The sequence below is a fragment of the Ixodes scapularis genome, unplaced genomic scaffold (genome assembly GCF_016920785.2).
Source record: "Ixodes scapularis isolate PalLabHiFi unplaced genomic scaffold, ASM1692078v2 PGA_scaffold10__122_contigs__length_95168666, whole genome shotgun sequence".
In the NCBI taxonomy this organism is placed as follows: Eukaryota; Metazoa; Arthropoda; class Arachnida; order Ixodida; family Ixodidae; genus Ixodes; species Ixodes scapularis.
This window is the reverse complement of record NW_024609836.1, coordinates 35,942,132-35,965,605: the sequence shown is the minus strand read 5'-3', so window position 1 is coordinate 35,965,605 and position 23,474 is coordinate 35,942,132. Positions and strand designations below refer to the sequence as shown.

The following is a 23,474-nucleotide window of genomic DNA, read 5'->3' as shown; positions in this document are numbered from 1 at the left end:
GGCCCGTTTTCGGTAGCTGGTGCCAACTCTGTATTCGAGAGCTCCGTCGGCGTTCATTTTCCCCTCGAAAATTACAGAAAGGCTTCTATAACTTTTTAATAAGATAATGGTTACTTCCGAAACTTTGCCATCTGGTTCGAACCACTAAGGCTACATTTGGACGGAAAATGAGCGTTCGGTGATGCGTATATATTTTTTGCGGTGATAAAACCCTACTACTTTCTTTTTTTTATTTTAGGACACCCTATACAATGTGTGAATACGGTTATCCCTCTAAAAAATTTAAAGAGGGCGAGACGGTAGAGGGACGAGGAAGTCTTTTAGCTCACGCGGTCCTCGAGACTCCAAAAGGAGAGGAAAACAAAAATAATGCCGTAGCACCAAGAAAGCGGCTGGCGTCTTCGTTGCTACCTGACTTATCCATCATTCTCTCCGTGTACGAGGCCCCTTGACACGCGCTACTGAAATGATGAATCGCCATATAATGATATAATGTCGAGTTCATCGACACTGAACTAAATCCACGCGCCACGTTTTCTCGACCCAAGTCGTGATAGGTCCAAGGGAAGCGCCGATAACAAAATAACGGGTGGTTCCTAATAGACATGTTGGCGAACGTACAGCGCCCTCCGCGGCGCCGAAAGGGTTGCCGGGGACATCCTGTAGACAACCGGCCGTAGCAGATGACGCCGGTGACCTTGTAAGCGACAGTGGATGCGCAATGCAAGCGAGCGAGGCCGGGCGAACAACTACGCTCTTTTCAGGGTTACATGGCAGATGCTGCAGTGTCGAGGAGGTGCATACAGGACAGTCCCATGATTCCTTGAGCGCTTGGCGCGAAAAATTATTGGGATGTTTCTAAAAGGTCTATTCGCAACATGATGATGATGATGATGATGATGATGATGATGATACTGCGGCTGCTCCGTTTATAACGGGCGGGCTCGAATAATCGCGCCCAAGCCTGGGGGTGAATTCAGCGCCCCCTGCGTTGTGTATGATGCCACCAATCCTCCAGTCGTCTTTTCGTCTGCTCGATGGTCTTCCAAAAGGCTTCAGTAGTATTGGCTGTCTCGCTTGTTGACGAGAAGCCCAACGCTGTCGCTAGAGGCGGGACACCTTCGTGTAGTCGGTTCGCCTCTTCAGTGTACTCCAACCTGCCGCGCGCCCTCTCGTGGACGTACGAAGAACCAGTGGAGCGGGGATGGCGGCGGAGACGGAGGAAGGGACTGTCGGCTTTCGTGCTGCTGGTACCGCATGTTTCTGGTCGGCGTATTCATGCATCGTACAGTTTTAACAAAACAAAAAGCGAGTGTGTAAAATAGGAATTGTAGTGTTCCACTTCGCGACAAAGTGAAGGCACCGGGGTGTCTCGTATCATTCGAGACTTTCCGTAGATTGTATACCCCGCGGATTTTGGGTCCTGCGTTCGCCAGCTCAATCTATGCTCAAAATGACGGAAGAAGGTCAAGCTTTTACGTATGACCTAAGAAAAACTATTTTTTCCCGAAAGTAGTAGAGAAATGTTCGCGCAACGGTGTGTCGAGCGATAGACATCGGGAGTGGCTTTGTGTTTTACTCGCAGAGAGGTCGTAACATGGATTATGACCGTTTGCTCCAAGCAGTTCCAAACGACAGGTTACACGTACTAACGTTCATGTAATTAAATAAGGCAAAATATATAAATCCGCGCAGCATTTTGAAGCCTGTCTGTGTTAGCCAGCCATTCACAACGAAGATTTGAACGTGCAGTTTAGGCGAGGCGAGTCACGGTGCGGCGAATAACAAGGTACACGGGTGTAGTATATAAGATCTGAATGTTTATTTTTGATACAGCAACAATTAAAACCGCCAAAATACGCCGATGGCGTTAACAGGCAGTTTTCGCACCGCGTTGCCGCGGGATACCGGGGGCACGATACGCTCTTTTCACGCGCTGAAAATCATGCTTCTAAGGTGCAGCGCTAGCCTTCGATTGTAATGCCATACCTACGGTTGTCTGCAGTCACGCTATGCTAAAACTGCCTATTAGTAACTATAGGGTATGTTCATCCCGTGCTGCAATGCACTAAACCCGCGGCCGCGCGCAAGTTGTGAGCCCTGTGACACTGAGACATCAATATACCGTAAAGACTATTCTTCTGGAGCATGACAGTCACCATGCGCGTCTCACTTTTTCGTCATTGATGGCACAGACACAGCGCAAACACCGCGATATATTTATCGCCCTCAAAATCCTTTTGCCACGCACAATGACGTGCATGGCCGGTGCCCAAAACGCACTCACCCTTCACAAAGCTTCGCAAGTTCTGTGAAGTTTCCGCACCTTTTAAGAATCAACGTGACCATTTTCTTTAACGCCCATCAACGTCTCTGTCACCTAGAAATTGTGAAATTGTCACATGTAGGAATTTCTGACATAGTACTGGAAAAAAAAAATCAAGTTCACTGTGAACTTCGAATATGCGTCAAACGAGTGCTTGCGCTGGAAAGGCACTTTTCGAAGCACGAAACGCCGGCTAGCTCGCTCTTGTAGCCGAATTCGCTGCCCTGTAGCTTGCCCATCTACATCGGGAAAAAAAAAAACACGCACTTTGTTAAAGCAGAATAACTCCACGCTGTCTAAACCTCTGTACAATATCTCTTTGCGTGCTTGACGGTTGCGCAACAACTACAATCTTTTTGTTTTCACAGAAAGGTGAAAAACCTATTATGTTTTTGTTTCTATTTCCTTCAAAACCCCTTCTTTTCTAGACAAAAACAGATCTAAATTCTATGAAAAGCACAGTGGCTAGAACAGTTTCTGAATAGATCACAAGAGTTTATTTTTCACCTTGACAGTAAACAATAAAGAGCTGTGAAAAAAATAACTGCCCTGGACAGCTTGCCAAGCCGATCACAGACCCCATTGTTAAGAACCAGTATAGTGTGTTATACAATTAGAAGAAACAGACAACTCACCAAATTTATATAAATATCTCGCAGTAGCACAGAAATAAACTTATACATTTTTCCCCATGATTTCGTACATTGCGCGATGTTCACTATTTGTGCAGAACAAGGCAATAGTTGTAATACCCCCGTCAGACGGTCAACTCAAATGCCATTTAAGTCGAAGGGTTTCGAAATTCCCAAAGGTTATTCAAGCTTTCGGGTGTCAGACATGTCGGAGAACATCTCGAATGTCATTTAGGGGATATTTATTGCAATTGTAGTTTTACAGATTTAACATTTGACAACGGTTACCCATTTAACAAAATAAATGGCTCGATAAAACAAAATTGCTGCTGTATTGCCATTTATTTTTATAAATAATATTATGGGTTGGCATGATATGGATTTTTTGAACGATTACACGTGTTGTTTTTGCTAGCAAAGCAAGTTTGCTTGTTATTGGCTGGTACAAGCTGCTGTAAAGTCTAAAGGCACCAACGATGTTCCCGAGCGAAAACCCTCCATTGTTCCTCGGCTTCTGAGTTTGTTCTCTGTGCGGTTCCTCGTCTGCTCTGCTTACCCCAACGATTCCGGTAGTGTCGACAATGGAGGCTTCGGAGCTGCCAGACTCAGGTTGCTGTTCTTTTTGTATGCACACGCAGCAGCAAAGCTCCTTGGCTGCCCTCTGAGCTGCCTTGTCATCGGCAAAAAGGGAAGCCGATCGCTTGGAAGGCCAGATGCTGGTCCTCCAAGCGAAATACAAAAGAACACTGCAAAATTAAAGTTAAGTTATAAAACGCAACCACAAGCGAAGGAAAATGGAAAACACAAAAACAACGTCAAGAGCAAAGAGATAAGGAGAACGGAAAGCACAGTGATGAGCATGGACAAGTACGAACAGGAAGGAACAAAGGAGGAGGTGATTACTGTGCCCGCGAGCGTATATATATATATATATATATATGTGTGTGCGTGTGTGTGTGTGTGTGTGTGTGTGTGTGTGTGTGTGCAAGAAATTACGCTAAAGTCGCTCTAAAGCAAGCAGAGAGCTTCATAAATTGTTTTAAATTTTATTCTAATTGATGAATTCCTAAATAAGAATATCTATTTTTTATTATTTTCGTAGTCATCCGTGATCGCAGCCGATGAGAGTAGGCAGTTGAGGAGTTTACGGAGTTTTTATAACTCCGTTGATCGTAAATGTCATTCAGCCCGAATGACATTTGGCTTGCGCGTCTGACACCACCTAAATGACATTTGAGTTAAAGGACATCTACTCCAAAGGCTTTCAAGACACCAGTCTGACGGGGTATAACTAGCCCTCAAGCGCGCTATCTTCCCCACCTTCCTCCTTTCATCCCCCCTATTGCCATGACCCCCCCGCCCGGTCAATTATTTCCGCCAGATTCATTGGAAGAGAGACACTAAACGGATCCCCCGAGGTCCGTCTTTCAACCCCGCGAGTGTCGTCGTTGCTGCGACACCCTTTCCTATGCAAGCCCCTTTCGACCACACCTGTGTCGGGGCGTGACGCCGGGACTCCACCGCTCAGTTGCAGCCCCCCGTACGCTCCGCTCCCCGTCCCCAGGGGGGGTTCAGGCGAGAGGGGGGACCGCGATGGCATCCCGGCGCTCGCGTGTGGGCCCCCCTCCCCTTCGGCCATCGCGGGTCCCCCTGGCGGGATCCCTCCCCGGCACACGGCAGCGGCGATCGCCGCTCCAGTCGCGCGTCGTCCTCGACCGGTGCGGCAGCCCACCCCGTGCCCCTCGGAGTCCCCCCCTCGCAAACTGGATTGCCACCGATTCGGCCCCTGGCATGTTCGGACGAAACGCGCGGCGGGCCGCCAGGCGACCGGCCCGCTGACCGGTCGCCCGGCCCATGAAGGGGTTGGGCCCCGACGGCTAGCCGCGGGCATGGCGCGCCTAGCCGTCCTCCTCTGGCTGTGCCTCGGGTTGCCCGCGGTCCGAGGCTCCGGGTTCTTCGAGCTCCAGGTGCTGGGCATCGACAACCCCGGTCGGGAGCTGCTGGACGGCGGCTGCTGCGGCGGTGTCGCCAGGACCTCCGGTCGGTGCCCCGGACAGTGCAACACCATCTTCAGACTCTGCTTGAAGGAGTACCAGGCCAGTGTGGACTTGGCCGGACCGTGCACCTTTGGAAACCTCACGTCGCCGCTCATCGGCGGCAGTTCGTTTTCGGTCAAGACGCATCCGGACCAGCAGCTTCTGCTCAGGCTGCCTTTCCACTTCAGGTGGACGGTGAGTGCTACCGCGCTTTGTTTCGGAACGCTCGCGTGGAGAAGGTTCCTCAGCCCGTCCCCTTTTATTATACGAGTGCCATTCATGGTGGAATCTCGTTTTTGCTTCATATGGTGTCGAACACCTGACAATGAAGTTGGTGAGGCCTAGCGTGTAAAGGTTACATTTCCCGATAACTCCTATAGCAAACATGCTACTGTTTCATACCATGTGGGCTGTGGGCCCTTTAACAGGATCGTAGCCAGACAGGTGGAACCTTCGTCAAAGAGGTGTTGCACTTTTGGAACCCAATTCTTGGCTTATTTTCTGGACATCGTGGAATCTTTTTTTTAAGATACTAGGTTCGCCTGGAATTTTTGGACAGTATAATCCGGCAGAGTGTTCTAGCTCCGGTATCTCCGGTGGATGTGGAAAATCACTTAGGTTTAAATATATCTTTTTTCGGGGAAAGAAGTTGTAGCGCAGACCTTTTCTGTTACTTGGCTTTTTTGGTACAGAGGTCTTCTGGAACGGAGACTTACTGAACAGAGTTTTTTCGGGACACGATCGTTTGGGGAGTTTTCCTTCTAGGGGGAAAAGAAGTTTAGGCACGGATGTTTTCTTGTCTTTGGTGACGATATCTTTGGTGACGTCTTTGGTGACGATATCTTCTGGTATAAAACTTCTTTCAAACTCAACCGTATTTTTTTTTTACTAAAATATATCATACATTCTTGGTGCGTAGTCTCCGGTACAGTGGTCATCTGGTACGAAGCATCTATATTAGGCCATCGTTTGTGAGGAGGCGTAGACAAAGGCCTACAAAGATCGTCCGGCACAAAAGTATTTGGCACGCCATGGTTTGGTGAGGAGGCATACAGCTGAGCGTACGGAGATCTTCTGGTACAAAGCATCTATGGTACGCCATCATGCCATGGTTTGTGAGGAGGCATAGGACTGAGCGTACGGAGATCCTCTGGTACGAAGCATCTATGGTACGCTATCGTGCCATGGTTTGTGAGGAGGCCTAGAGCTAAGCGTACAGAGATCCTCTGGTACGAAGCTTCTATGGTACGCCGTCGTGCCATGGTTTGTGAGGAGGCCCACACATGAGCGTGCCGAGTGGCGGATGAACCGGTCCGAGCGACTGACCGACCAACCAACCAAGCGGAATGACAGGAGCGCTCATGAACTGTGTCCGTAAAGAGCGGAGGCGCTCTCGAAGCGCGGAAGGGACGTGTCTTCTGGTCGATGGCGAGGCCCAAGCAAGCTGACCGCTCATCGCCGCCGGTGCGTGCACCCGTGGGATTTGGGCGCGTGCACGGCCGCTCGGGGAGAGTGCGTCCTTCGACTTCTTTGCCCGGCGGACGCCTCGGGCGTCTCGGGGGAATGGCCGGTTGCTCGTTGGAGCCTGACCGGACGGAGAGCGAGGCCGACCAGACACGCCTTGGGACGGACTGCGCGGCTGCTGCTGCCGCGTCCGCAATGGGCGCTACTCCTGCCTCCGGGCGCTCAGACATGGCACTAATGGAATTACGGGTATTACGCGCAGGGCTCCGTGTTTCCGCGGGGGTTTCCTTTGTTCCTCCGAAAATTCGGTGTCTTTCGGTGTCGGACCGAAAATCGGCGGTTATCGGGTCTGACTTTGCTCCCATAGATTCGGTGTCTTTCGGTGTCGGACAAAAACATTGTCGTTCATCGGGCTTGTGTTGAGGAAAACTGGACAATGCTACTATTGGGATTACTGTAGGGTCATGTTTTAGTTGTTTAGTTCGTTCGCACGGATTCATAGTCTTTCGGTGTTTGACAAGCAATCGGCGTTTATATGTGTTTATGTTAAGGAAACGAGATAATGACATCACTGGGATTACATATATGGTTTCGTGTTTCGGGATTGACTTTTTAAGATTCGTGCTATTTTTTTTTTTTTGGGGGGGGGGGGGGGTGAGGTTATTTTTTTACTGAGATTCTGTGTTTTTCGGTGTATATTGCAGTGCCATACCAAAGACCGGCGTTTACGCCGGGCTTTTGCTAAAGAAAACTGGAAACTAATGACATGGCTGAGATTATACCTATCTGATGTTCCGTGTTTTCGTTTATTTATTGATTTTAAATTCGTAAACGCTATATTATTATTTTTTTTTTTTAAGGAGGAAAAGGGGGGGGGGGGGGGTGCGCAGAGGAGGAATATTTACTTTCCACAGATTTGGAGTTCATCAGTGTCTATTTTCAGTATCGGAAAAAGATTGACTTTTATCGGGTGTGAAATTACCTTAAATTAAGAAAAAAAGACATGGCTGTAGGATTGCCAGTGTTATAGGCATTGCCGAAAAAAAGTAACGAAATACATTAATGGTTACTTCAAAATAAAAGGAACGCGTTGCCGGTACTGATAAAAAGTAACACACGCTACTTTTGCGTTACTTTTTTATTATAAATTTACACGTTCTGCTCTTTTCGCGTTACAGATTATAAGCGCTATATTTAAAAAAAAAAAATTATGTCTACCGACAAGACCGGTTATAGCGAAGTCAACCGGAATCGGAAATCACTTCGCTATATTTGCTATTTCGTTATAACCGACTTCGGTTATAACGAAGTACAAAAGGGAATGGGCAATAGTGATCGCTTCGCTGTAGCCGCTATTTCGTTAGAACCGACTTCGTTATAACCGGTCTTGACAGTATTCAGAAATTGAACACAATTTTCTCTTTTTCGTTTTACGGTTCCACCTGAGTACTTACGAGAAAAAACGCAAAGGGAAAGGCAAAAAAAAAACAACTAAGATGTATATGGCCTGGCGCCTAAAAACACAAACAATGGAAGTGTCATTCTTTTTGTAAGTCTTGGGAAGAATATGTGACAAGTGACGTGTTACCCGTTACTCGGAATAAGTAACGTCAGTACGTTACCCGTTACTGTTTTGAAATCGTAACGAGTACGTTACAACGTTACCGGTAACGTCGTTGCTTGTAACCCGTTACCGCCAACACTGAGGATTAATCGACCTCCAAGGAACACGCGTGTGACCCTGATGCTCGGAAGTCATCCCACTACCGACGAAAAAAGATAAACAAGGTAAGGAGTGGTTCTCGAAGATAGAAGCAGTCAAGCGGAATGTTCATTAAAAAAAAACAAAAAAACGTTGCACTGATTGCATGTTACTCTTTTTTTTTTCTTCTAGCACGCCTCGGTGTAACACGCTACCTTACACTTACGGTCAGGTAATCGGGCTAGGCGAAGAACTTGTGGAGTGCGCGGAAGCTTCTTCGTCTCGTTCCAATTTTGTTTCCAAGAAAGCATATCTTCAGATTTCAATAGTAGGCGATTCTTGAACCGCGCTTTTATAAAGGCATCTATTTTGCATGCGCGATGGTTTCGAAATAAAATATCTCTCTAAAGTTGTGCAGCAAGTTGAAAATTGGCAGAAGGAACAACCGGAAATTTAAGATGGCGGAGTTACTTTCGTACATTTCGGATGTGCTTTGAAAAAAAAAAAAACTCCGTTACCGATCTTACAAAGTTACATATATATTACACCGATTGTAATTAAACGAGATGCCAAACAACTGAAGCGAGCGTTGACGAGCCTCTACACAGGGCAATGCCGGGAAGAAGCAGACAGAATAATTTAAAATTGCAATAACCTCTCCCGCTGTAGTAATGATAAGTTAATTAAACGAAAGAAGAGAAAATGAAAACTGAAAGTCGGTTATGGGAGCGCCCATATGCATAGCTGCTGCAAGGCGTCTATGTAATCCTCGTAAATTTTAAGCTGGTATTTCAGAAAGAAAAACCGAACTTTCGGCAAATTTACGGCAGCAACTCCGCGACTCGTCGGGATATTCGTTCTTGCAAATTGACCATTGTAAACAGCGATTCAATGCGCTCGGTACTACTACCTTTTGGGTCCCATAATTGGAATGATAATTAAGAAATCCCGATGCCCTTTCAATCACGTCCGGGGACGCGTGCGAGCAAAGCAATCTCCGCAGTGCCGGCCGCACCGCCCGCGCCCAGCTTCGGGCGACCGGCCCGACGGCCGGACTCCGCCGCCAACAGCCGCTGTTCGAAGAACGTGACCGACAATCCCACATTGAGGCCGAAGGCATGTTTCCGAGCGCGAGCGCATTGAACTGATCCCTTCGGAGAGCGCTGAACGCGTTTCCGGAACGAGAGGTGTACGTGGACACAAACCACGCCGCGTTCTGCCAGTACCACCTCTACTGGTTTCCACCCCAAGAAGAACGAGGAAGTTTTGCGCACTGTTCATACGCGGCGCGAAGTAGTTCTTACGATATTTGGTTGTCGGAGAAAGAAACGATGATTTTTGGAGTTTGAAACGCGTGCGTCTTCAGAAGATAACGTGTATCTAATCTAAAATGCATCTATATACATCTTATTTATCTACATAAAGGGTGAAATCAGTATTACTCCGCGAGAAGCCGGACTCTTTTTTTTTTGGTGCGCAGGTCTTGTCTTTTGGTGGTACAGGTACCATGGTGTCTAGAACGCGCGTCTCCGACTGGTGTGTTTACCGCGTCCAAAAAAGTGGTCCCTCGATTTCCGCCCGATGACGTCATAGACGTGTCTCGCTGTCGCCGGTCGCGATCCTGGCGGCGTCCCAATAGCTTCGATGGATGTGGGAGACGCCTGTGCTGCTGCAGGTCGTTCTTCATTGTGGCAGGCCACGGAAGCTTCGGCAGCTGGAACTCGCCGAGACGCCGTGACGATGCATTTTTGGCGCTGTTTCATTGGCCTTCGTCGAATCGTATACAGCGTCATCTGCGGTGGAAGCCGAGCAGCAGTCACACACTACCACCACCGTATACACACCAAACAAGCCGGTTTTGCCTACACCAACTGTGGGCACCACTGCGCGTGCGCACATACCAAACTCGGGAGGAGTGATCCGTTTGCGCATGCGCAGCACCGACAGCAGCGTCACCAATGGTGACGGGAGATCAGTAAGTTGAGTTGGTCTATACATCGCACAAGACACGATGTTAGCTGCGGTCATGATGACGCAGTGATCTTCGGAGATGCCTGGAGCATTTTTTTTTTTCACATTACGTTTCTAACATTTCTGCAGACAGTTTGTGGTACGAGCCGTGTGATCGTCGTAGACAAGAAAAAGACGTGCCTCGGGCAGTGTCTGTACACTTTCTTTTACGCCACATGTATTAGCAGCGCGTGGCTGTGACTCGAAGGCTTTGGTCCAGCTGCTCGGCCGCGGCCTCCTATGAGAGCGAGTGGAGCGAAAAGGGAGTTTTGTCGGGCGTCCTCCGTCGGCGCCATGGAAGGCCGCTGGCTAGTCGCGTCGGCCGCCTGTCCGGAAGGGCCCGGCGCAACGCGGAACCGGGCCCGGTGCCACGCCCGGCGGAACCTCCAAGGGCGCCCGGCCTGCTCTAGATTGGGCCGCTCACGCCCTGCCGCCGCCGTCGCCGCACGAACTGTCCCAACATGGCGGAGCAGAGAGCTGGTCAAGCAGCGCGGCCGGTCCGTCGATGGCCCCGAAGAACGGCGTCCGTTCCGGCCACGGGCTGTCTGGCACGGCGTGGCGCGCGTTTCTTTCGGAAAACAAAACGGGCTTGCGAAGCCGTCGTCGTCGTTATCTAACTATACGCTGCTGGCTGGAACGCGTGTCCAACTGGTGTGTTTAGCGTCCTAACCCGCCACACACGTCAAAACCGGCGCCGAAGTGGCCTCAAAAGCCGTAGCAAAAGCTCACGTGTCGTGCCGTCGAACGTCGCGATCCTGGCGGCCGGCGAAGGCGTGACACCTATATGACGTCACCGGCCGTAAAGCGGGAGACTACCTTTTGAGACGCGGTAAACACACCATGCAGCCAGAGACCCATCTGGGCACCTTTGTCGTAACCTTTTCCCAACAACGATGAGGATGATGATGATTCTCGAGCTTCGTTCCACTCGGTTTCAGGCTCGTCTTCTCCGAAGGAAGTCGCGCTATGCGAAATTGCCGGCCTCGGGAAATGCCTCCGGACGTCCATTATAGACCGCGCGATTTTCTCACATTACCAATGCAAAGTACATGCGCGCCAGGACAAACAATTAGATAATCTCTTGTTGGTAGTTCATATGTATACCGTCTTGGTGGGGAACGCTCGGGGCGTGTGTTGTGCTCGAGACATTGCCAAATATTGGCAATTTCCGTCAACGAATTGGTCAAACTAGTTCCATTAAATAAGCTACGCTCCGGAGACGACACTTATCCCACCTGGTGCCTTCAAACCATGGTTGCCAGTTACCTGAAGCTTTATCTAAAACCACAGGAAACGCTTTTCCGCCCTCCACAAATCTTTAGACAGTTCGCGACAGAGCACAGCAATATTACATGAGCTTTCTAACATCGACTCTAGTCCATGACGATCGGCAGTGGCCTCTGCTCTGAACAAGCACCAAGATGGCGGCGCCCACAAAAATATCGGGGAATAGAGTGACGGCACTCTAAGCCTAGCTCAATTAGTGGCTCTAGGTCAAATAAAAGCCAGCTCGAATAAGCGCCGAGGTAACTGTACCCGCGAGCGGAAGCGAGCAATGACGCGGGTTTCGTACATGAAGTCCCAGAACGTACTCGGCCGCGATGTTTTTTACGTCATAGTCATAGTGAAACGACATGTATGTAATAGTTCCCCACAATGTGAAGGATCTATTCGCAGGGGCTGTCTAGGTGGCGATGATAAGCAAACGCATTTACCGGAGGTAATTTATGTCCAAAAAGGGAATAGAAACATTTTTGTTTGTTTTTGTTATTTCCTCGTCCTAATTAATGTGGGCCTCGTAAAAACGAATTCTTCATGGTTGTATGAAACTGTCCCGTCGATTGGGTCTTTCATGTCGTTGGAGACTGTATAGTTGATGACCCTGCTCGCGTCACCGTTACATCCTTTACACGTTATGACTTTCATCGAGCTTCTATAGATGACAAAACATATTTTTCTCATTTTTATCGATTTGTAGGGGGGGAAAAATAGACCGACCCAATGGCCATTCTTATCTGGTAGTATTTTTTTGCAACGTCACACGATATCTTTCTGAAATCCCAACCTAGCTATCATGAAAAATAACCTGATGCTATGAACGATTGGGACTGAAGTGCGGAGAAACTAGAGAGAGGAACAAAAACTACGTCATCTTGGTATCAGTCCATGTTCCATCGGTTTTCTTTCTCTAGACTTTCGGATGCATCGACATCCAAAGAGCCATAAAACGAGCCGTAAAAAGTATAGCGACCGCACTTAACGAGTTGAGATCTTTATCGAATGTGTACTTGAGTGGTCAGTTTTACCCCGTATAACACTTTAGGACCTCTCTCACACCACGGTGATCCCCATTCGTATACAGCGTATATGGACCGCTCCTGCGATCATTCCTAATCTTCTAACGAAGAGCACAATCGAAGCAAGATGTTTAACTCCATACAAAAAACAAAAACAAAACACTTCGAATAGCAAAACCAAGCTACAGGCAAAATAAAAATGGGGATTGTTTTTGGAGTATACGGAAAGCAAGTTCGTCTGCTCTTTTTGCGCGGGTCGTGGTGACGTTAGAACGCCGAGCTCTGATTGGCTGTGATTGAAAGATAGTGGGTAGACGTCAAGGCAGCTTGCTTTGAGGTCCCTATCCTTCAATCAGAGCCAACCGGAGTTCGGCGTTCTGAAGTCACCATGACCCTTGCAAAAGAAGCAGACGAACTTGTTCTCCGCATTACAGGCGTAGTAAAGCGTCTAGAGAAGCCGAATTAGGAGTATGGATGCCATTTTTCAGAAAACATGGCTATGTTCCGTTTAGCCCTGATGAACCTCAAGGAACACTACAAGTCGTCTAAGTCAATCCAATGCAGCGTCAGGGTATATCGGGACCTTCGGGGAGTAAGCGCGTGGTCACGTGGTCCCTTTGCAGCATGCATTGGCTGAGGTAGCTTGTAGCGTCCGCTGCGGTCTCTAGAAAGGTGCAAGGGAATATAGTGTTGTACAGAATAGATGATTGGGCAACTTGGTGCGTATTCGCCTTGAAACCGCGCGACTGGGAACGGAGGTTCAAGAGAAAGACTACGGAAAGCAGACCGCTCTTATTGAGGCTGCTGTCGTATTGTGCAAAAGGAACAAACAAGCTCGAGAGATAGTGGAGGCACAGATATATATAGAATAACAAAAGGATGATTCAATCTGCTTGAGTTAGGTGTCTTTACCGTTGCTAGAGATATAGAGTGAGGTGGAACATTTACATCGTTGGATGCCGCATTCACGGTGTAGGACCGCGATGGCACCGAGAAAGTGTCGCGCGGGCCCATATCATCGTGAGTAAAGGGTTGTGTACAAATTTCTTTCTTGCTTACAAAAATACAGACAGTTGTTAGTCAACGTTCCCGTTGTCCAGTCTTTCTCCTCGTTCGTTTCGAGTCTCGCCGTTTAAAGACGTATATATAGTGTTCAAGTTAGGTTTGTAAAGTTTCTTATCGTTTCGCCGCGCAAGGCCTCTTGGTCAGGGCCGGGCAACTGCGTAAAGCTGCAGACGCGCTGTTTATATACATCGTACAAAAGACAGGGTGTTTGCTGCCGACGAGATGACAGAATTGTTTACGAACACGCCTCAAGTCTGTCTAAAGCATGTTCGCTTCGTACATGCGCATGCTGGGAACATGCCTGCACGCAGACCTTTTGTACGATGCCGCATGAGCAGTGTGATCCGGCTTTACGCCTTGGACGTGCATCACGCCGTGCTGATTGACGCTACATAAAGGCACGCCGGTGTAAGGCCCCTCTGTATACCGAGGCAGGTTGTATACGCTGGGAATCGAACTCGTGGTGCCGTCCCGAGGCCAACTAACCGTGTCGGCATTTCCGCTTCCACGTTCCAAATTTTTTTTTTTTTTTCGGCACCAGTTTGGCCGCAGTTTATATTAATAAAGGAATTCCGAGAAGGCATGAAAAAGTTATACACTATTCCGAGAAGCGGCATTCCCACGGCAGTAAAAAAGGTAAAAAAAAAAAAATTGGGGGATTTGGTACGGTGTGGGTATCGAACCATGACCTCTCTGAGCCATGGGAGATGTGACCTACCGCCGGTCACGAAAAAGCTCTGCTATTTCAAATGCACGCTTCAGATTAATCGTATCGCGAGAGTGCAGACCGCGACACTGCTAGCATGAACGAGTCATCGCCGTTTTATTTTTTTTTATTTTTTTTTTATTTAATGCCTTTGGGCCCTGAGAGAAAAATAAATGAAATGAAGTGATATATTGGAAGCTACATATAATAATAATAATAATCGTAATAATAATAACAATAATATTTTTTTAAATTATTTTTGGCACGTATCATATCGGATAGATAGACGGGTCTGTCAGAGCCAGTTCGATTACTTGTGGGGGAGCAAGTTTCACTTAACGATTAAAAAATGTCCCGCTGTTACGCAATTCCCGACTTATGCTACTGTTTCCACGCTATGATACTGACAATTATAAATAATTATCAAAAATATATACTAAATAATATAATATATTTATAATATTATATATTATATAATATTATATAATAATATGACATCTGATTGGGTACATTTCGTTGCTGTGCATTACCGAGACAGCAAACGCCAGAAAGACCGAGTGGTGTGAATAAAGAAAAAAAGAAAAAAGACCGGGTGGTGTGATGGAGTGGTTAGGACACCGGACCGGATATTGGGAGGCCCGGAGTTCAAATCCCGGCTCCGCCAAAAATTTCGTCCTTGATTCATTCGATAAAGTACGGTTCATTCATCTGCATAATTTCGATATTATATGTTACATGATATAATAATAATAAGTGAAGCGCCATGAAAACGCTTACTTTATGATGTCCCAGAACAATTTCTTTTTTATTGTGTGTGTGTGTTGCTTCTAACGGCATTATGAGCTCTTGTTTCGCAGTGTACTGCCATGGAAACGTTTTGAAGCTGTTTTTATCGATAGAGCATTGGCATCTATAAACACTTACCTCGTTATTTAAAAAGAATTCTGCGGTGGCTGATCGCTTGAACCCGCGTTTCTGATCGGCGATGATAAGACGACTCGGACAAGGAACGCCCTGTGGTGGTGATAAAAGATCTGGAACTAAATTTTTAATTCTTCCAATGTAGCAAACATGCAACGTGCGCGCTATCTTTCCTCTACCCTGTTTTACATTAAACAGCCATTGGAACTATTTGTTTGTCAATACGCCTATTGTTTCTTTTTCAACATATTCACATTTTCACCTTGCAACAACAAAAAAATATCCAGAGAAAATTTACTTTTCAAGATAATTACGCCATTTTTCCCCCTCTTATCATTCCTATATCACGTGCGAAGGCGTATAGCAGACTCTCTGAATATTGAACTATGTTCAAGGTTTTCAAGTTATTTTTAGATAAGCATAATACTTACACATATGAAGATTCTTTTGCCACATAATTAAGGCATTACATTTTTTACACGTATATACTCGTGACCAGCTAGAGCTTGATGATTTACAGAGAAAGAAATTAATCGGAAACACGGAAAGGTCATCCCTCGGGGATATATTGGATAGCTACTTCACACTTGGGGAAAGAGAAAGGCGGTGTTAAAGATAAGTAAAAAAAAAAAAAAAATAAGGGTAAAAAGAGAGGAAAGTAGGTTAAAAAAACGGGAGATCGGTGGCTAGTTGGTTTAGCAGTAAATCCTAGAGTATTGAACAAGTCCTATCTTTTGGGGAAAGCAGACGAGTGAACTGCTGAACTTTCCGGTGTTAACCTTCATAGCCGCGGTAAAAGAATGATTGTAAGCATTTCTCTGCGTTGAAAAGAGAAAAAAATTGTCACTTTCTTTCTTTGCTTTGCCTAGACAATGTTGTGACAAAGAAAAAACGTGCTTAAGTGTTTTTATTACGCCCCATTTGAGTTCTCACAAAGAGTGTAGTCCAGCTGATTGATTATGTTCAGATGACCATAACCAATCAATAAATCAACCAATTAACTAAATAACCTAGAACTTATTTAGTTAATTTGCTAAATATTTAGTTATTGCAATCAATCATTCTCCTCAGTATAGCCGCTCAAAAGAAGCTACGGCTTCCATGACTCAGAGCAAAGAGAACATACAGAGCAATGAGCAAGACCCCGTTGGGATGACTAAAGAAGGAATGTTGTCAATAGTTTAGATTTAATGCGTAGCGAGTTAAAGTGCGTATTCGGTGGAATATAAGCTGAGGTTAGGGCAAAGCTAATATAACTATAAAACTTAAACTTTAACTATAAAAGGCACTTCCTTTTATAGTTAACGCGACGTGGTAATATGTGACATCGGGTGCAACTATGTGGAAAATATACGTAAGTTCTTTCCGAATGGCCACCAGAACTTTTCTCGAGATTGTACCTCGCAACGAATGAAAAAGATTCGTAACCCGATATACGGAAATCTCTGGCGACATATATATGGCCATAGTAAGAAATCGGTTCTCCACACTGTTATCCCATAACACGGAGCACTGCTCACGAGCAGTGGGCACGGAAATGTCTACCGCGGGAACTAGAAAACGTAAACACCTTGGAAAGGAAAAAATAGGTATGCCTACAGGTGAACCCCATACTGCTTCATTTTACTTCCGCGATGTACGGCGTCAAACATCACCCGAAGGTCACTCCGTGCACAATAGCATAACAGGACGTCCGCTTCAGGTTAGGAATTTTTTTATTGGGAAATTTTATAGTTTTATTAGAAATCCTGAGACCCAGACAGCTTCGGAAATTTATGAAGCGGTCTATAATGTTCGTGTTTTTTTGTTTGTTTGTTTTTTAATTCGTAATTTCTTCTGTTGTGTTCTTATCCTATGATTCACATTAAAGGCGGAGTGATACTAAGGTGCTCGCCTCTGGTAGTCATAGCCCAGCTCAAGAAGTACATCTGCATGCTCCCCACACGCGGACACGGCGAGATGTAAAAAATTGGGGCACGATCACACGGCGTGATTCGTTTAGACAGCAGCAGCTGTGCTGCTTGTTCGACGATATGACGATGACGATCGTCGTATCGTCGCCAAATTTTTTCGCAGGATTTGGCGGGGAGACTGAATTGGCGCGTAGGTCACGTCACGTCAATTTTTCCAGCAAAATTTAGCGCGGAATTTGAATTTGTCCGTAGGTCCCGTGACTTCAAGTCACGTGAAATCAATTTTCCCGCCAAATTTAGCCAGGAAACTGAATTGGTGCGCAGGTTACGTGCCGCCATTTTGACGCCAAATTTAGCGGCGAAATTGAATCGTCGCATAGGTCACTGACGTAAAATTGTCCGCTAAAGTTAGCGGGGATCCTGAATTCGCCTGTAGGTCTCGTGACGTCAGGTGACGCGACATCAATTTTTCCATCGAATTTTGCGGGGAAACTGATTTGGTGGATAGGCCACGTCACGTCAATTTCGCCGCTAACTTTATTGGGAAAACTGAATTGGTGCGTGAATTTCCCGCCGAATTTAGCGAGGAAACTTTTCGTTTTCGCGCACGCCGTCGCAAAACAGGGACGGACGGGTCCGTAACAGCTATACCACTGTAAAATGCTTGAGACGCCGTCAGTCCCCTTTTTCTCTCCCCTTTACAGATTCACCTCCGTTCCTTCCCATCCTCGAGGTACCACCATGTTCGACGAGATGTCGCTTTAGTTGCTGACTTCTCTGGGACAGGCGCTACGCGGAACGACGATTGCGCTTTTTTCTGTTTTCTTCTTTAATAGGTGAGCGCATTCTGTATTACGCGAACTTACCCGCCTTTTGGGCACCCGCTATGCTGTCCACAACAACCCAACAAGGTCTGCGGCGGGTCCAAAAGGGTTGTGTTGGAAAACCTGTTCGGCGGATCCCGTGACGCACGCTTCACGCGAAAGCGGCAAACACATTGCCGTCCGCGGATGTCTTCGGTCTTCGGGTAACCGACCTCCAGAGAAGATGTCATTTGAAGATTGCTGGCTGGATGCCGACTCGACTTCGCTATGGCCAGGAAGTCTCCGGGTGACAGCATCGCTCGGTGAGACAGGGAGCGACTCGCGAGGAGTGATGCACAAACTAAAATAGATTAACCCTGCATTTCTTTCATCGTAAGAGCTTTAAAGATCATCTTCTTCATGGTGCTTATCTCGTAAACAAAATACTTTAGCGAGTGAGCAGTCACCGGTGCTGCGAGCGCGCACCCTCTATAGCTATCGAGAGTTTAAGAAACACAGAGCTAGTTCGGAGTATCTTATTAACGTTTCGTAGCGAATGAGATATCGGTACAAGCCGATAAGAACTCCGAAGGGCCAATCAAATGGCAGGACGTGTGAATGCATAATGAGCGCTACGTGTCTCGTGTCGTCAGAGACGCAGAGGGCAAGTTCGTCTGCTTCTTGCACAGGGGTTGCGATGATGTCAGAAGGCCAAGCTCTTATTGGCTGATTGGAAACAAAATAGTGGGTATACCTCAAGGCATCTGGCTTTGAGGTCTACCCACTATCCTTTCGATCAAAGTCAATCAGAGTTCTGCGTCGTTGTGATGTCACCGCCACTCCTGCGCAACAAGCAGACGACCTACTCTCCGTGTAGCCGGGGTTCGGCTACAGTCTTATAGTCAGCATAAGAACGCCACCGAGTTGTATAGCCGAAGACATCTGGAGGCTTACGATCGGTATTTTAGTGCACATATTGGGTTAGACTACGTTTCCTACCTGCTGCCTAGTGACTGATCGACCAATCGTATTTTAATGGGCTTTGAGTACGACGTGAGACTTGCGCCGTATAGTACGAGGGAAGGAAAGCTAAGGGGGTCATGAGGGGAGTTAAACGGAATGGGGTAAAACGAAATGGTTGAAATCGCCTATGGTTATGAAAACACGTTGCGTGGCGAGTCCCCTCTATTATGGCTCCGTAGCCAATAGGATAGCGGCGGTAGCCGATGAGAGAGCAAAGGAACGAAACGCGAAGAAGGGACGGCATGCCACGCCTTACGTTTCTGAGGCTATTGGTGACGATCTTGGCACTATTGGGGCTCGTTTTGTCACGACTTCCCTAAGCTGCCGGATGTATAAAGCCCCGGTCGCACCGCTAATACACCGTACAAAAGACAATATGCAGACACTGTCAGTGTTTCTTTCTTGTATGACGTCACACAAGACCTATTTGCAGACATGTCCCAAGCGTACAAAGCAAACATGCTTGGAACATGCTCGAGTTCGGACGAACGACCGCGCTCTCTCCGCGAAGGACACTGAAGGGGCCGCCATGACCACTGAGCTTCCCACAGCTCTTCCGTCCTCCGGGCGGGTCCTCGTCTTGTCGGTGCAAATTCTCCGCTGGGAGTTTTCTCCGGGAAGCCACGGTGGGGCTTCCGCGCTTTAAAGGGACACTGACACCCCCCAAAATTTTTTTTTAATTTTTTGCCAGGCGCTTCATTATGGTGTCAGAGGACTACCCAATTAATATTTTGCAAGAGAGTAGCGTATTTTTTTAATAAAGCCAAAAGACGCAACTGCTCGAAACCGAAACCGAAACCCGACGGAGGTCGGAGAAGTGGAGAGAAGAGAGCGAGTGGCGGAAGTCACGTGGCTACACCCGACGTGTTTTTTTTTGTTTTTTTTTTTTCTCCTTCCCGGTAGCAGACGACATGCGGCGTGCGGGTACGGGAACTGTTCGCCGTGGGATTCTTTTGCAGTTATGTATGTTCCGCTCGTTGTTCTGTACTCCAAGATGAGTTGTTTTGTATATTGAGGAGTTGGAGATGAGTAGTGAGTGCCCGTGGTGAATTTTGATCGGCTCCGAAAAGAATACACCCAAGATGTTGCGTGAAGAGCTGGCTCACATGTCCTGCGTCCGAAACAGAAGTGGCATTGTGCGACAGAGTTTCCGAAAGATCAACGGGATCGGGACCATTGGCTGGCTGCAATTCCTGTAGACCATTTACGGGCACCTCGGAAAGCGGACGCTACCTGATTTATATGCTCCTTGCATCTCGTGGAAAGTGATTACGTTGAGTTCGCAGGTGCCAAAAAGGAAATCCCATACCATTTAATTCAGCGACGTGTCGTCCACAACATTTGTTTCTTTTTTTTTTTTCTTCAGTGATAATTTTAACAAAAGAAAAGAAATGTAGACATCAAAAAACATACGAAAAAAAAAAAAAAGTTCTACGGGGGATCGAACCCGACCCTACGGCGTGTAAAGCGAACGTCTTTCCCACTAAGCAACTGGGGGATATCGAAAGTTGGGGATCTTTTTCCTTAGTAATAATTCAGCCGATAAACTGTAAGTTTGAAAGTTTGCTACCGATTTTCCTTTAGCAAAAGCACTCCCGGGTCGAAGTCGGGATGCACCCCGCATTGGCGACATTCTCACCTTGTAAAGAAATCGTACGCGTGCATATTCAACTCGAAGTAGACACGTTGTGCTTGACGTTTGCGCGAGCGATGTCTTCAGCCATGAGAAGGGAGCGACGGCTCGGCGACGTCTTCGTGCAAATCGGCTTGGTGGTCGGGCATGTCGTACGGGATGAGGACCAATTCTTTCGATCAGTCCCAAATTTCTCTTTTAAAGGCAGACAAATTTCTCCGGTACCGCGAACGACAGTTCTGAAATAGAGGTCTCACGCCCGTCGTCCGCTGCCATCGCGTCCCTGGGAGTCCCACGATACGCGAAACGACGAACGCACAGAATGCTTCCGGTTGTCTGTGAAACTTTTTTTTCAATCAACGTATTTGCAGCTTTTTAGAAGCCACAAAAAATTGGTTTCATATTTTTTTCTATTTTTAATATTGAGTGTGTGCCTTCAGTGACCCACGACTTTGATTAAATTTGGTGGTCGCATCGATACCTTAGAAAACGGCCCGTGACCGCGGAAAAGAGAGTGAGCGAGACTCGAACCGGCCAGTTCTTGATCGGCGGTTTTCGGGCGGAAAGAAACCGAATTTCGAGCCGCAAATTCTGTTCTGGGTAGTTGAGCTCTCAAATGTCACGTACAACTAAAAACCTCGGCGAGCATAAATACCCTGTCAGTGTCCCTTTAACGACAGCGGTCCGTAATCTGGCGGCCGCGTCAGGGTCAGCTCTCCGGCCCCTCCGAGCGCGGTGTCGGCGGCGGGGATCTTGAGCAGGGTCGCGTAGGCGTCGTCCCGGTCCATGGCGTCGTCCGGCAGCGTATCTCGGGCGGCCATCGCCTGGCCGGCCGTTCCCGGCCTCGCCCGGCGAGTCGGCGGGGGGCGGCCGGGAAACCTGTTTTCCGGAGAGCCTCGGTCGGCTCCCGGCGCTACCGTGCATGCCGCCGCCGCCGGTGCTGGCTGCTGCTGCGGGCCGCCGGACACTGCATGCCACGGGAAAGCAACAAAGACGGCGGGGCTGCGCGGCGACCGGGCAGACGCATCGACCGCGCTCCTTTGGACGGGCTTCGGGTTCGGAACCGGACTTTGTCGTGAACGCGCGGGTCTGGACCGTAAGCCGGTGCGGCGGTTATTTTTATACCCTCCCCCTAACCCCCCCCCCCCCCCCCGCCCAACACAGCCCTATACCCCGTTCATTGAGATTCGATAGCCCTACACACCATCCCCCAGGTAGAGCCGACAGCTTTATATAATTGCCAGACCTATGGTACCAAACATATGATAAGCACCTACACCCCATTGCCCTCTATGGCTACGTTTCCATGGATGCGACCGTGGCGCATCGAATCGAGATGTGACCAGTCACGCGCCCGCGATCCTCCTTTCCCTTCCTCGTCTACCCAATCATAGGCGGTTAATCTCGATTCGATTCGCTACGATCGCATCCATGTAAACTCAGCCTATGTCGAGTTGACAGCCATCTAGAGTTGTCAAACCCATGGTACCAAATCTATCATATGCACCTGAACTCCACTCCTGGATAGAGCCAACACATCTCTAGAATTGCCAAACCCATGGTACCAAACCTATGGCGCACAGTTACAGCCTCCCTGCAGCTAGAGTCGACGTGTCTCTAAACTTTTGTGCGCAATGTACATAAGCCTATGAAACACACCTCCAACAAACCCCTCACAGAGGTTTTCAATACCCGCCCAGATTGAGAGTCCTGGGCAAACCCTCTGCCCAAGTGCAGCTAGCATGGAATCAGCATCAGCTGCCCGACGGCCGAGAAAGTTGCCAGACGCCGGTCCACTCTACGTCTGGCAGCGGTGTCCGACATATTTGGCGGGTGGCGGTTGACGGATGCCGGCCCTGTATGGTCTGGACAAGACTCAGAACCTCTTCCCCCAAAAGCTTGATTTTGTACGACTTACAAATAGGTTTTTTTTTTTTTCATCGATATTTTTTACTAACACTCGCGTATAGCGAGTGTTAGTAACAAGAAGGATATTCGGCTATAAACTTTAGCGACACTTCACGAGCAATTTTTGTGATTAGCGATTTTTGAGGGTCATTGTTAGGCCCGTAAAGATACATCGGTCACGCACAATGGTAAACTATACTCATTCAAGTGTCCGGCGATGTCGTAGCTACGGAGGTGGGGTCAAGTCGGCATCCTTTCATGCTCCAACATAACGTCAGCCAGCAAAGAACGCGCGCCTTGATAGCAATGTGCAAAGCGAGGTTGACATAGCTTAGCGTCGCTCAGGTACACTTCGCGTCTGGTAGCACTCTCAGGCAGACCATTTTCCGCAGGCAAAGAAAATGCCGAAATGCGTACAGCCACGAGCAAACGAAGCTTAATCATTGTAACTTAACCCCAAGCCGCACAAATGCGGTCCTTTGGCCAGTGGCCAGACAGTGGCGAGCTATTGGCCGATGACTAGTATCTGACCAATGGCCACCGGTCATCAGCCACCGGCCAAGCATTGGCCAATGAATGGCAATCTTTCGCACTTTGGCCATTGGTCAAGACTCAAAAGACCATCGCCAGCCATTGGCCAATACTTGGCCAAAATCCATGCTGTTTGGGATGACGCAAGCCAAAGAACGCCACCACTGTTACACGTTGAAATATCAAAGCAACAAAGGAGTGGGAACGCTCGAGGATGCTACGCCCGAATACAGTGTTGTTTACGTTCCTCTAGAACTGGAACGAAAGCTTGTTCCTCGTTCCTTTTCGATTTTGAAACGAGTTCCTGTTACAATTTCCAGGGGTTCGCAAGAAATACGTTCCCGTTGTCTTTCTAAAATTGAAGGTGTCGTTATGTTAACCTTACGTTCGCGTATTTAACGAAATATTGTGCTCGATAATTTGTAGACAAAAAAAAAATAAAGTGAGCAAGAGAATATCCACATCGAACTACGCGTCGAGTCGACGCAATCACATTTGTTTCAT

The 23,474-nt window shown here is 47.7% G+C and overlaps 1 protein-coding gene across 1 annotated transcript in view; it reads left to right on the top strand.

Moving 5' to 3' along the window:
• Positions 1 to 4,847: 4,847 nt before the first annotated feature.
• Positions 4,848 to 23,474, top strand: part of LOC8032264 (protein jagged-1) — a 97,908-nt gene continuing 79,281 nt past the window's right edge. Inside the window, exon 1 of the mRNA XM_040504004.2 lies at positions 4,848 to 5,189. Coding sequence (XP_040359938.1) covers positions 4,848 to 5,189 — 342 coding nt within the window. The remainder of the gene's footprint in view (positions 5,190 to 23,474) is intronic.